The sequence below is a fragment of the Microplitis mediator genome, chromosome 2, assembly GCF_029852145.1.
Source record: "Microplitis mediator isolate UGA2020A chromosome 2, iyMicMedi2.1, whole genome shotgun sequence".
NCBI lineage: Eukaryota > Metazoa > Arthropoda > Insecta > Hymenoptera > Braconidae > Microplitis > Microplitis mediator.
Window position 1 is genome coordinate 22,522,702 of NC_079970.1, and position 12,355 is coordinate 22,535,056.

Genomic DNA, 12,355 nt, shown 5'->3' on the forward strand with positions numbered 1-12,355 from the left:
CATTTCTTATCTTATTTTCTACTGGGTTACCTCATTACCAATAAGGTGAGTTATATAGACTGTAAAAAATTTGCGGGGTGAACTCGGATTAAATCCGGAGTGAAAGATGAGTGTGTGATTGTTTATTTATTTAATCCCCTTGGAGTGAAATTCACTCCGAAGTGGAGTTTATTTTAATATTAAAATTCTGAATCGGAGTTAAGGGGGAAAGGGGCCTGAGATACAAAAAAAAAGAGGATACTTTTATGATTTTTTTTTTTAGAGTACCTTCGTTATTAAAATTCTTAAAATTTGTAACATTGTTAAGCATCATTCAAAGAATGTTCTCCTAAATTTTCATAAAAAAATATTGAAAAATAAGCCAGTGGTAGTGGGGAGAGACAAGTCACCTCAAAAAAAAAGTCTCCATACCGTAGGCAGGATAACTCATGGCTGCCTCATCTAAAATCAAAAAACCAAAAAGATTTCTTTAGTACATAAGTTTATCTTGGATTTGAACGAAGGAATAATCAAAATATTCATTTTTGAATTTTCAGTAAAGGTGCAATCAAAAAATTCTGATTTTTACCAAAAATTGCTCCTTTTGTTTAATTAAAACATAAGTAGTTATTGAAAAAAAAAATCCTTCGTTCAAATCTAAGATAAACTTATGTACTAAAGAAATCTTTTTGGTTTCTTGATTTCAGATGAGTCAGTCATGAGTTATCCTGCCTATGGCATGAAGACTTTTTTTTTAAGGTGACTCGGCTCTCCCCATTACCACTGGCTTATTTTTCAACATTTTTTAATGAAAATTTAGCAGAATATTCTTGAAATTATGCTTAATAATGTCACGAATTTTAAGAATTCTAATAACGAAGGTACTCTGAAAAAAGAATCACAAAAATATCCTCCCTTTCTTTCGTATCTCAGACCCCTTTCCCCCTTAATGCAAATGAAATCCAGATCACTCCAAAATCACTCAGCTGCAAAGACAAATTCCCTATTTACTCCTTATGCGGAGTGATTTTTTTTACTCCGGAACTCCGAGTGACAGATTGAATTCATTGAAATAAAATCCGAATTCACTTTCGATTTTTCACAGTACATTCTATTGTTAGGATTCATACATTTTTTCTTTGACTTTGATTTAAATTTTTTTATCAGACTCTCTTTTTCTGTTTGTCTGGACTACATTTCATTGTTTTCATTCCGTTATAAAGCTTCATTGTGTCATTGCTGTACAATAAATAAAACTATATATATATAAGGAAAATATGATTTTATTAAATTTTTTTCTTTAAATGCCAGTAAAGCGTGATAAGAATAATTTTTAAACTCAAGTCAGAGATATAAAACAATTTTATTTGTTCTGTTTCTCTTTGTTTTATATCTCATTCGAATAGAAAGTGTTTTAATTATGTTGACATTTATCTTTTAACTGCGTTCCCTTTGCCGTATGGTGATACTGGCTAGGCAAATGTTTTCATTGCTAGCTCTTAAGTCCCTTTAGCACGCGTACGCTTACGAGAAATAATGATTAGCACACAGTGTGTCGTGACGGGTTTACTACGTCTGGGTCAAAGTACTTTGTACAGGTCAAAGTAACTCTCTTTAACTTAACTTATTTCTGCTACGTGAATACTCAACAAATCTTCTTTTTATTATACATACATCCAAACTTTTTTTAGCTCTAGAAAAAATCAGCACTCAGAAAAACTTTTATTTTTACTTTTATTAAAATATGCATTTACTTTAGCATTTTAAAGATAAATATTCACGTAAAATATATACTCATATTAAATAATCGTGGATTCATTGATATTTTATAAATATATTTTTATTTTATTTAAATTTACATTCATTCAAATTGTAATTCTGGAAATAACTTTATTTCATTTACTCTCTTTTTTCTTATATTTTATTTATTTTAACGCAAAGATATTTAATATATTGATTTATTCTGCTATGTATTGAAATAATTTGAATATTACGAAAAAATCAATATTCAAATTAAGTCTTTCTATAAATTTATGAATCTTAAATTCCTTAAAAATTAAAAAAAAAATTTTCTTGGGATATTCGAATCGTTTATTTGAGATATTCCATAAGTCATGTTTTTTTCAGAATTGGGTTTTTTGAATTTTTGGGTTCGTTGAATGCCCCCCCATAGAAATTAATAAATATATGCAGCAAATCAGCGCTTAAAAAGCAATTAACGAGGTGACAGCAATTTCATTTAATTGAAAAATTCCATAAGTCATCGACTTATCGGGTTTCTCATATAAACATATGCAGTTTTAGTTTTACAGAAATAATTTTTTTTTTTATTTAAAATTCGCGCTTTTTTTGGAAATGAATTTCAAATGTTGTTTTATTCTTGACTGTTATATGTCTAATTAAAATGTTGAAAGTAATTATTATTTTTTGTAATTTTTGAATTTCAGAGTTCAAATTCATATTTTATACTTCACTTTATCAGTCTCATAAATGATTTGAGTGGAAAAAAAATAAATAAAAAAACGATTTTATAATTTTTTTCCTGTTCGGTTGAGAAACCCCATTAGTCAATCCACTTTAAATAATTTTTTTAAGAAGTTTCAATCAAAAAATTGAATTTTTCTTATTTGAATCTTTTCAGAGACGCTAACATTATTGTCTTCAATTATTTATTCATGATTTTAATGTCAAGTTTTTCCAAAAAAATGTTTTTTGTGTTTCCTGAAAAATTTTGTGTTATTGACTTATGGGGTTTCTCAAATAAACAATTCATTTTAGAAAATGATTTTGAGAAATCGATTCAATTTTTTAAAAAATGAAAAATTTTTGTTCATAAATAAATTTTATTGACATTGAAAAATATTATTTCATTATAAAATTTGTACATTTTCTATTTTAAAATAAATTATTTAACAAACGTGAGACCAGGATAGAGCGGATATCCGTTGTAGATATAAACAGGTCGATTGAATGCAAAAGAATTGGCAACAGCGAGAGCAGGATTAAGTTGGGAATCATCATCTTCAACGCTAAATGGAGTCGTCGGTTCCCTTGTCCGTGGGGTGGTTATTGTCGTAGCTGTCGACGTCATCCTCGGGGCTGTCTCTGTTGTTGAAGTATCTCCGGCGCTATTCTCCGATGGAGCGATAGTATTTGAAGGACCTGGATAAGAGTCTGCCGGCGGTGGACCGTACGGAGCTGCCGGTATACTATTATACTCGTTCGAGTGTAATCGATTGTTTTGATGCAATGAAAAGGATGGACCAGACGGCCGCCAACCACTTGGCTTATAAGAGTCTCCTACTACTAAGCCAACTAATAGCCCAATCAACACCAATTGCTATTGAGTATTATCACAAGAAACAGATAAAAGAATTACGAAATTAGTTATTTGATTATAGATACACTGTAAAAAGAGCGGTGTCAAAAATCGACTCAATTTAACACCGCGCGGTCTTAAAATTAAATAACATCGGTGTAGGCAGTGTAATTTGGCGGTGTTAAATTGGTGTAAAAAAAAATCCACGTTTAGAAATTAGAAAAAAAATATGATACTGAAATTAGCCAACGTTCAATAATTTTTGGATTTTTTACAAAACGATAAATTATAAAAAAAAAAATAGTTAAAAAAATTACACTTGTAGTCTTTTAAATTTTCTGCATGTGCATATTTTTAGTTTTTTTTTTTCTTCAAATTTAATTCTTCACAAAAAATCAAAAAATTTGTAATTGTCTGCTAACTTCCCATACGAAACAAATATATATCTAGATATATCCGGGCAAATCTGCATATATGAGACATATATTTATATATATGTTGCATATATGCGACATATTCCAGATTTGCCCGGATATATCCAGATATATATTTTTTTCGTATGGGTTCAGTATCATGAAAAAATGTATCACATATAAAAAAACATAAAAATTTAATGAACATTATCTAGAGGAAATTTTAATTTTGCTATGTACTTATTTAAATAATTATTTATGTCATACGTAATTTATTTAAAAATTACACAATTTTACACCCGACATTTCAATCACCAATAATTTAATTAATTAATAAAGACACTCTTTAACTGTAATGATCGAGTAAGTAAAAATATTCCCAAAGTAAAATATTTCAATACGGGGGAATTTTTTTAATACCGGTAAAGAATATTTACACCGACAGTGGTGTTATTTTAATACCGCTTTCGATGTTAAAATTTAACACCTACACCGCACGGACTTACCCCGTTTTTTTACAGTGTATTTACTTATTTAGTCAATATAATATTTTTTTTGGTAATTAATAATGGTAAAAAATAATTTTTGGACGGTGAATCTGATAAATTTAATTGGTTATTTAATAAATAAAGTAAGTACACACATACTTGCATTTTGAAGTACGGGTTTGATGTACACGAGTGAGTTAAACTAATAAAACTGAAATTCGAGAAAGCCCAATGGCCTTATATATATATTATCTTGAACACATATGTGACACGGAGTTTCGTGTAGCTATCCGGTGAATACAAATCACCGGTCACCAAGCTACACAATTCATGATTTCGATCGGACGTTTCCTTTAGCTCAAACAGTCAACAGTTATATTTCACCGAGATTATGCAATTATTACAACCGAATTGGACCTCACGTTCTTTTTTGCGACCCGAATATTTAGTAACACGTAATATATATGCATATATATCATTATTGTTTTTTTTTTTCAAGTTTATTCTTATTCATTACCATTAGCAAATTAGAGGCGAGTGTAAGAGAAAATTGGGAAATTTTTTTTCCAACTTCTGTGTGTTAACAAGCAAAATACAAGCGAGTTATTTTACTTCACTATTGATTAAAGGGAATTTTTTCTGATTCGGAATAAAATTTTTAAGAAAAATATTGATCACGATCGTGATTAAATTAAATTATAGAGCATAAAAAATCAGTGGTTGATAAATAGCGGCGTGAAAAAAGTATTTGGATAAACTGTTAGAATTATCTACTTGCGAAATTTTGAGTTGAAGAAATCCTTTTAGTCGGTAGTAGGTCATCTTCTGATAATCAATTGGGAGAAAGTTGACGTCAGCCAGTACTCAAGGTATACTGTTTGATATAACATTAAAATCAACTGTTGAATTAGAATAGCACAGTGAATTCGAGAACGGTAATTTGAATTGGTGAAATTCAAATCTACATCATCAGTAGAATTCTGTAGAAAAGGGAAATGTTTACCCTGATAGCCAAGTTGGCGAGAAACTGGCGTCAAATTAACAGCCGCAACTAGACGCCAAGTTGGCCGCAAAAATATGTACCTGGAGATCGGAACGTTTTTCACGCAACGAAAATGAAAATAATTCATGAAATTTGTGTCTAAAGGAGAATTTAGGGATAGTTGGGGGTGGCCTGTCATTTTCGGGTGAGGTGCGAAACATTTCCGAAATCTAGATTCATTCGATTTTTTACTTTTTTATTTCTTTCTTCTTATTTTCATTCCGCGAAAAACGTTACGATTTTCAGGTACATGCAAAAGTTAGTATTTCCAAAGTTGATAGACACTTTCTGAGAAAGTTGGAGACAAAAGTTGGAAAACCAATAAGTTGACGGTCATTTTTTGAAAAAGTTAGTGGCAGAAGTTGTCTGCAAAAGTTGGCAATCCATCAGTTGACGGAAAGTTGTCTTCAATTTTTTCAGAAACCTGCTTTCGAATTGCGGCTCTTCCCTCGCGTCATTTTTCTCAGAAAGTTTGCCGTAACTTGTACCCAAAAGTTGCAAAAGCTAGAGTTGTCGACAACTTGTCGTCAAGTTAGTCACAAACAAGTGAATACCAACTTTTTGACGAGCAACTCGTGCTATCAGGGTATTTACCTCGGAGATCAGGATTATGGATTGGAATCTTACCATCGATAGACAATAATGAGAGAAATTAAAGTTTTTGATGTGTAAATGGTCCCCGAGAACTTTACATGGTCGGCTTGGTGTGAATTAACGGTGTTAATTTTCTTGGTGTAAAATATCTTAAACTAAAGGGGACTCAATTGTAGCAGAATTACGACTCTTGACATTTTAAGCCACCAATTTAAAAATGAACAATTACCGCAGATTTTAAATGGCCCACACATTGCCATCTTTTGCTATTTTCGAAAATTTTTGTTTCATTTTCTATTGATGGCTAAGCATGAAGATTCCGAGTCTGAAAACATCCTGATAGTCAAACTGGCAGCAACCTACTGTAGCAACTGTCACTACGTTGGCCACAAAAATTGGCATCAGTTCTCTCAGAAAGTTGTTGACAATTTGTTGTCAACTTGATCGCAACTAATTGACGCCAACTTTCTGACTCGAAAATCCTGCTATCAGGGATTTTTTTCCGCCGTTGGACTATCAGCAGTCACTTAGCAACAGTTTCTCACCTTATCGACGCATCGTAAAATTCCCATTATTCCCAAATGTTCACTAAACCTTCATATCAACAGATGCCTCTACCATGACCTAGCTGGCATGAATTTAATTATATATTAAGCCCGAATCGATTCAATCCCGATTAAAATGATAGACGTTAATTATTAGCAATCTCCCAATAAATATTTGAACTGTATATTTCGATAATTATTTCGAAAGTAGAACATTTATTTCTATTATTATCTTATCGATAATGAGAATAAAATTACTGGCGTCAAATTAAATGCCCGACAATATAAATAATAAAAGTTATAATTGGTTAAAGTGTCAAGAGCTTAACAGAAATAAACTTCTAAAGATGGCACTCGAAAATATTCAAAAGTGATAATTAAGAGTACGCATGCCAAGTGCTCGTTGAGTTTATCCGTTTTTCTTTCACTCTATTTGCCGCTTTTGACGATCCATCCGTTTATATATAACTACTATAACTTGAACGTAAAAAAACATAAATGCAATGAAAAGTAGATTTACAGATTTTCTTGCTCTCACTTCCATTCGTTCCAACGCGTTTCGCTCATTTACTTTTATTACAAACTTCGTCTATCGATGAACTCCGTCTACTTATCCAGTTAATCAACGAGATTTACTTTAAATTTTCGCTAACTCAATCATAGTTAGTCATCATTTTTGCTTATTACTCAACCTTATTTTTCTCTAAAAACTTCAAAACTTATACCCGACGTCCAAACATGTCCATCTATCGATGTCTATCAAAACAACCAACTAATCGTGTATGATGGATCGGCTATTCAAGTAAATTGACTAAAAAATTAACCCTCGCATGAGACATGACGGACGACATAAGCTGAGCGGCCGGTAGTTTGTTTGACCAACGAAAATTAATTAACCCGCGATGGCAATGGAAGCATTTCCGTGTTTAAGAGAAATTGCTCCCCGTCGTCACATTTTAACTTGAACACTTTCCGTTCGGCGACAGCACTCCCGGAGTACAATACTGGACTTGCGGTACTTTTGGGACAGCGAGGTATGTTCCGGACTCCAAGGAATGCGTCGAGTTCCGTTAAATGAATACGTCTGTTGAGGAATTCAGGAAATCATTTAACCACGCAAACTAACAGACCTCACCACATTAAATGAATTTAAATTATTTTTATTATTCAGTTAAATTTATTTACTTTGGGTTTAATTTAATCAACGTTATTTTCACTTGCATACTCGGCTGTAAAATAGTGGTTACTTTTCCCGGATCAAAATTTTGCTGAGCTGTTATAGTAAAGCTAGCAAGTGAAAGACGCGACCGCAGCATCAATGTCTGACGTTTCCGTCGGCTAACCACTTTCCACTTTGATACTGCCCGTGAATTCCCGTTTGGGCTCTCCCCCGTGGACCCATTCCAATTTCCAATGCATCCGAATTTGCTCCTAAGCTTTAGATCTCTATTTCTCTGTACTTCCTGGTGAAATACGTGTTTATATGCCTATATATATACTCACCGACGTATTCCATTGCTATATGTGCTATAGGTCCATGTAAAACTGTACATAGAAGACTAATACTGATTGAGTGTGTATTATTCTATGGGACAGGACGCACTTTGCTGCTTTAAACTACGACATTATACCGACGTCGCTGTACACCACTTGGTATATGTTTAATCATCGCAAACTGTTAATGTAGGTTGCTAGGTAGATGTACAGAGATAGCCCGCTTCGAATTCGCAAAATGTTGTATGTGGCAATCTCTGCGAAAACCCTGACTACACTCAACAATTCTGCATGTTTGTAATCTATGTTTGTACATTAAATATTGAATTAACGGTTGCAAGTTGGACTCACACTGCCCGTCATCGCTTTAATTTATCATACCGGTAACCGGCATTGATGAGCTATTAATTAAATATAAATATGGAAATATTTAACTGCATTGTTGATGATTTTAAAATATTTTTATTTATTCAATCGCTCAATTTTACCGATCACTCTTTACTTTTTTTTTTAACTATTTATATAAATAATTCATGCACACTGGGGAATATTAAACTTGGCTGTTATATAATTTAATAAAAATTCAGCTCGTCGATTGCCGCGCAGCGCAATTCATTTTATAAAAATAATTTTTTTTGTTTATTTTTCCCGGTCTTTTATATTTTTGTTTTGTTTACTTCACTCGCAAAAGTCGATCGCTTCGAGACTATTGTATTCAGAATTGCTAATTTAATAATATTATTTTATTTCAGATAGATCGGGGTGAGGATCAGAATCGGGATTACCCATTCATGAGAGTATTATTAGTAGCTCTGACGACGAGAGTCCGCCGAGCAATGTTTCCACCGGCAAATCCCATGGTTTCGCCTTTCACATGATGAACAGTGTTTATTCGTCATAATTAGCTCTGTTAACACATGGTACACCCGTGGATTATGCGACTGTAACTCCAGGAAAGGTAAGTGATAATGATTATACTCTGTTAACAACCTTGGAAACTCTGTCCCAGTATAAAAGTGAGGGTCGTGTCCTTTCGACACCGAGAGAAATCCGAGGTATTCTATTTCGTAATTCCTTATCATATTCACGTGCTCTGTAATTTAATATACTTTATTTCGGCATTAAAATATATATGTATATATTTCATCGGAAAGTCAGTACGAGCTTGGGTGTTATCCCGAGTATTGGTCTCAATATTAATATCTCTCAATTTTATTTAAAATATAAACGAATAATAATTATGCAACACAATGATTTAATATTAAAAGTATTGTTCACAAATAATGATACTTAGACAAGTAATATAATGAAGATAATGTCGCACAAATATCAAAATACACTAAATACTAATTAATGCAATAATTGATTACGCAGAGAATTATAATTACGCGACAGTCCAATAATATTCAAATAAAACCTGATCGAATAATTTACAAATACTACAGTAAACTAGGCTCGAGAACGAATCCACGGTCGACAGGAAAACTTGTACTCGCACAACGAATGCTCAATCAGAACTAACTGACTCCATTAGTACAAAACTCTGTACTTTTCGTTCAAAACCTTTTTGTCAATATATTCAAATAAGGACATGGTGACCGTCTCATATTATCTTACTATTGTCCTCTGTGTCTTACTATACCCATTCTGTGACCGTGGCTACGTTTGGTGAACAGATGTCACAGCGAGCCTAAGCCTCCCACAATAAACATAATCTGCTTGAGTTGTAAACAACTGAAACTTAAATTTTATTATTTAATTGTTACTATAAAAACTAGTCTCGACCTAATTTTATTCTTTCATCTCCGACATATATATATATTTATCTTAAACTCATTACTTATTTGAATTTTAAGTAATAATCATATCCCCTGGAAAAAAAATAACTAGATTAAATTTCTGGTTAGGGAGGCCCTTAGTTGAGCTGAATTTATATTTAGCCGTTTTTAATTTAATTCAAATGAGATTTTTCGTTGGACGACCGAGCTCTTGAATAAAATATCTGATTCGAGATCTTAAGGGTAATGGACTCTTCCTTTATATGACAATCTTCGGGCAGAGTCCGATGGCACAATGAAATCGCTGTGTATAGGACTTTCAGTAGATAGACTTCCAGCTTTTCTGTGAACCTGCCCTCCTCCCCCATTATTCTGATTACTCTGGGTATCATTTACGTCGTTTATCAAATGTAATCCGATCGTTGATAATATCGTTACTAAGAGATTATTCCGACTTTTTAACATTTATTTTTTTCATTTTTACTGTGCCGGGATTTTCAATTCCACGCTGCTTTACTTAACTTTACTTTCTTTTACTTCACTCTGTTGACACTGCAGTCGAAGTTGTTTCAAAAGAGGCGTAATAGTAAATTAATTTAAACTTTATTTCATTTAATTCACTTCTTATTCTACAGACTGATCTGTTCTTAATTAAACCTTAATATCAAGCGTCTTTACATTTAAAAATGCTTATTTAACTATTGCTCTTCACAGAAAGAAAATAATGGGAACTTTTGCTATGAATTATGGGAATAGTTTCCATACTATTATAGGGATGGTTTCCATAATACATGGGAATAGTCCCCATTATTTTCTTTCCGTGTATGGGATTTCTCTGGGATATTCAGAGAAATCTTCTGGAATAACGCTAGCACATAAAAGTGAAGAAAAATAATTTTTTCTTCAAGTATCGAGCCGTTGGTCTAGATTTTCTATAGAAAACTATAGTTTATTTTCGAGTCTTTGAGTCCTTCTTTTAGAAGAGGATTTACGTAAGCTCGGCTGTTTAAAAACTCAAAATTTCGAGTAAGGTACCCGCGGGTAATAAGGCCTGTCGGGTAATAAGGTCTAAGTGACAGAAATGATATTTAAAATAACCGCCTCCGCTAAAGGCTACTCTAGTAGAAGGGTCTTGTATAGAGATGTTACGACAAGTCCCGATTCCATGTTCCCTGTCTTCTATATTTCATCATCCGTCATATGATGTCGTAGTGCAGAAGAAATTATATAAAACAATCTAGTCTTCTGACTCTTAAAAAGTATTGTTGCTAAATTTAAGTGATGATTTATTTCTAATACCAATTTTATTAAGTATAATTAAACTATTCCAGTTTGTTTCACCCGTAGGCCTTATTACCCTACCGTAGTAAAATAAGGCCCATTCGTATGGTTTTTGTAAAAGTTTAATTTTTTGTTTGTTTGTAGTATAAATTACCATTACTTCATTATATTTTATGGCTAATGTATTAAAATAAAGATTAATGATACATTTCGATAATTAAATGCAATATTTTCGATTCTATTCAAAATCTCCCTTAGCTAGGCCTTATTACCCACCGGTACCTTATACTATTGTTATTATCATTGCCATAGAAGTAAATTATTATTATTGAATGTTTCAATATAATTAAAAAGTATAACACAATAAATAAATAAATAAATAAATAAAATAAAAAATGTAGTCGTTTGGGGAAATCGAGATGGTTGTAATGTGGTAGAAAATATGTACGCACATAATTTTTTGTATCCCTCATATAGTATTTCTCGATACGTGTTAGGAATAAGTAACATCAGGAGGAGAGCGAGAGACAGACACAAAAACAGAAACAGGGATAGAAAAAAAAAGAAAAAAAAACAGCATATAGGTTACTCAATCCGGTAGTAGTCTGAGTGCACAAAGTCGTACGATAGCTCGTACTTACTTCAGATCTTTATTTTATTTTATTTTATTATATTATATTATATTTTATTTTATTTTTTCCACCGTTCATTCGTTCATTCCTTCGTTTTTCTTTATTTTTTTCCCGTTCATTTTTTATTCGCGCGGAATATCCCCTGGAGGCAGAGGCGGAAATATCATTTTATAACGTACCTCTGCGTCCCCCAGTGAGCCGTGACCTGGTCTAGGTTATTTTCTCATTCTGCCTCTGCGTCTTCGTATATTTTACAGTCGACTGCAAAGTCTTTTGGTAAACACTTTACACATACACTGAACGATCTCATTTTTTCCCTTTGCCCTTTTTCTTTTTTCCCGTGAAAAATGAGAGTCATGCAGGAGTATCGCAGAATTGTTTATGTTAAAAAGTTGCAGCAAGACTTAAAAAAAATGTAAAAGTATTAAACGTATCAATTACCCGACTTTCTTTGAGTAAAACTTTTTTAAAAATATTATTTTCCTAAATAAAAATGCTGAAACTTGAATTTACATTTCACTCTCAAAATTAATACTGTTATTACCAAACATTTTTTTCATAAAGTCGGCTCGCTAAAGAATCTATCTAAAACTTTTGTTCAATTTATTTTTTTTTCTTGCTCTCTTGAGCTGACAAACAACACGATATTAATTATCACCGGCGCAATATCAAAACTTTAGTCAGAAAAGACCAAAACAAAGGAGCAAAACTTTAAAGAGATCATGTCTCAAAAGCACAACTTAAAGTGCGGAAAGAAGTAATTAAATAAATTTTCTAAATACTCTCAAGT

General features: G+C 32.3%; 1 protein-coding gene across 1 annotated transcript; it reads right to left on the bottom strand.

The window, feature by feature from the left end:
- Positions 1-2,884: 2,884 nt before the first annotated feature.
- Positions 2,885-4,390, bottom strand: LOC130663237 (uncharacterized). Its single transcript, XM_057462358.1, has 2 exons — positions 4,359-4,390; positions 2,885-3,319 (listed from the first exon to the last, which is right to left on the bottom strand). Exons 1-2 carry the CDS (start codon positions 4,362-4,364, stop codon positions 2,885-2,887), a joined length of 441 nt encoding a protein of 146 aa, XP_057318341.1. The 5' UTR covers positions 4,365-4,390.
- Positions 4,391-12,355: the final 7,965 nt, after the last annotated feature.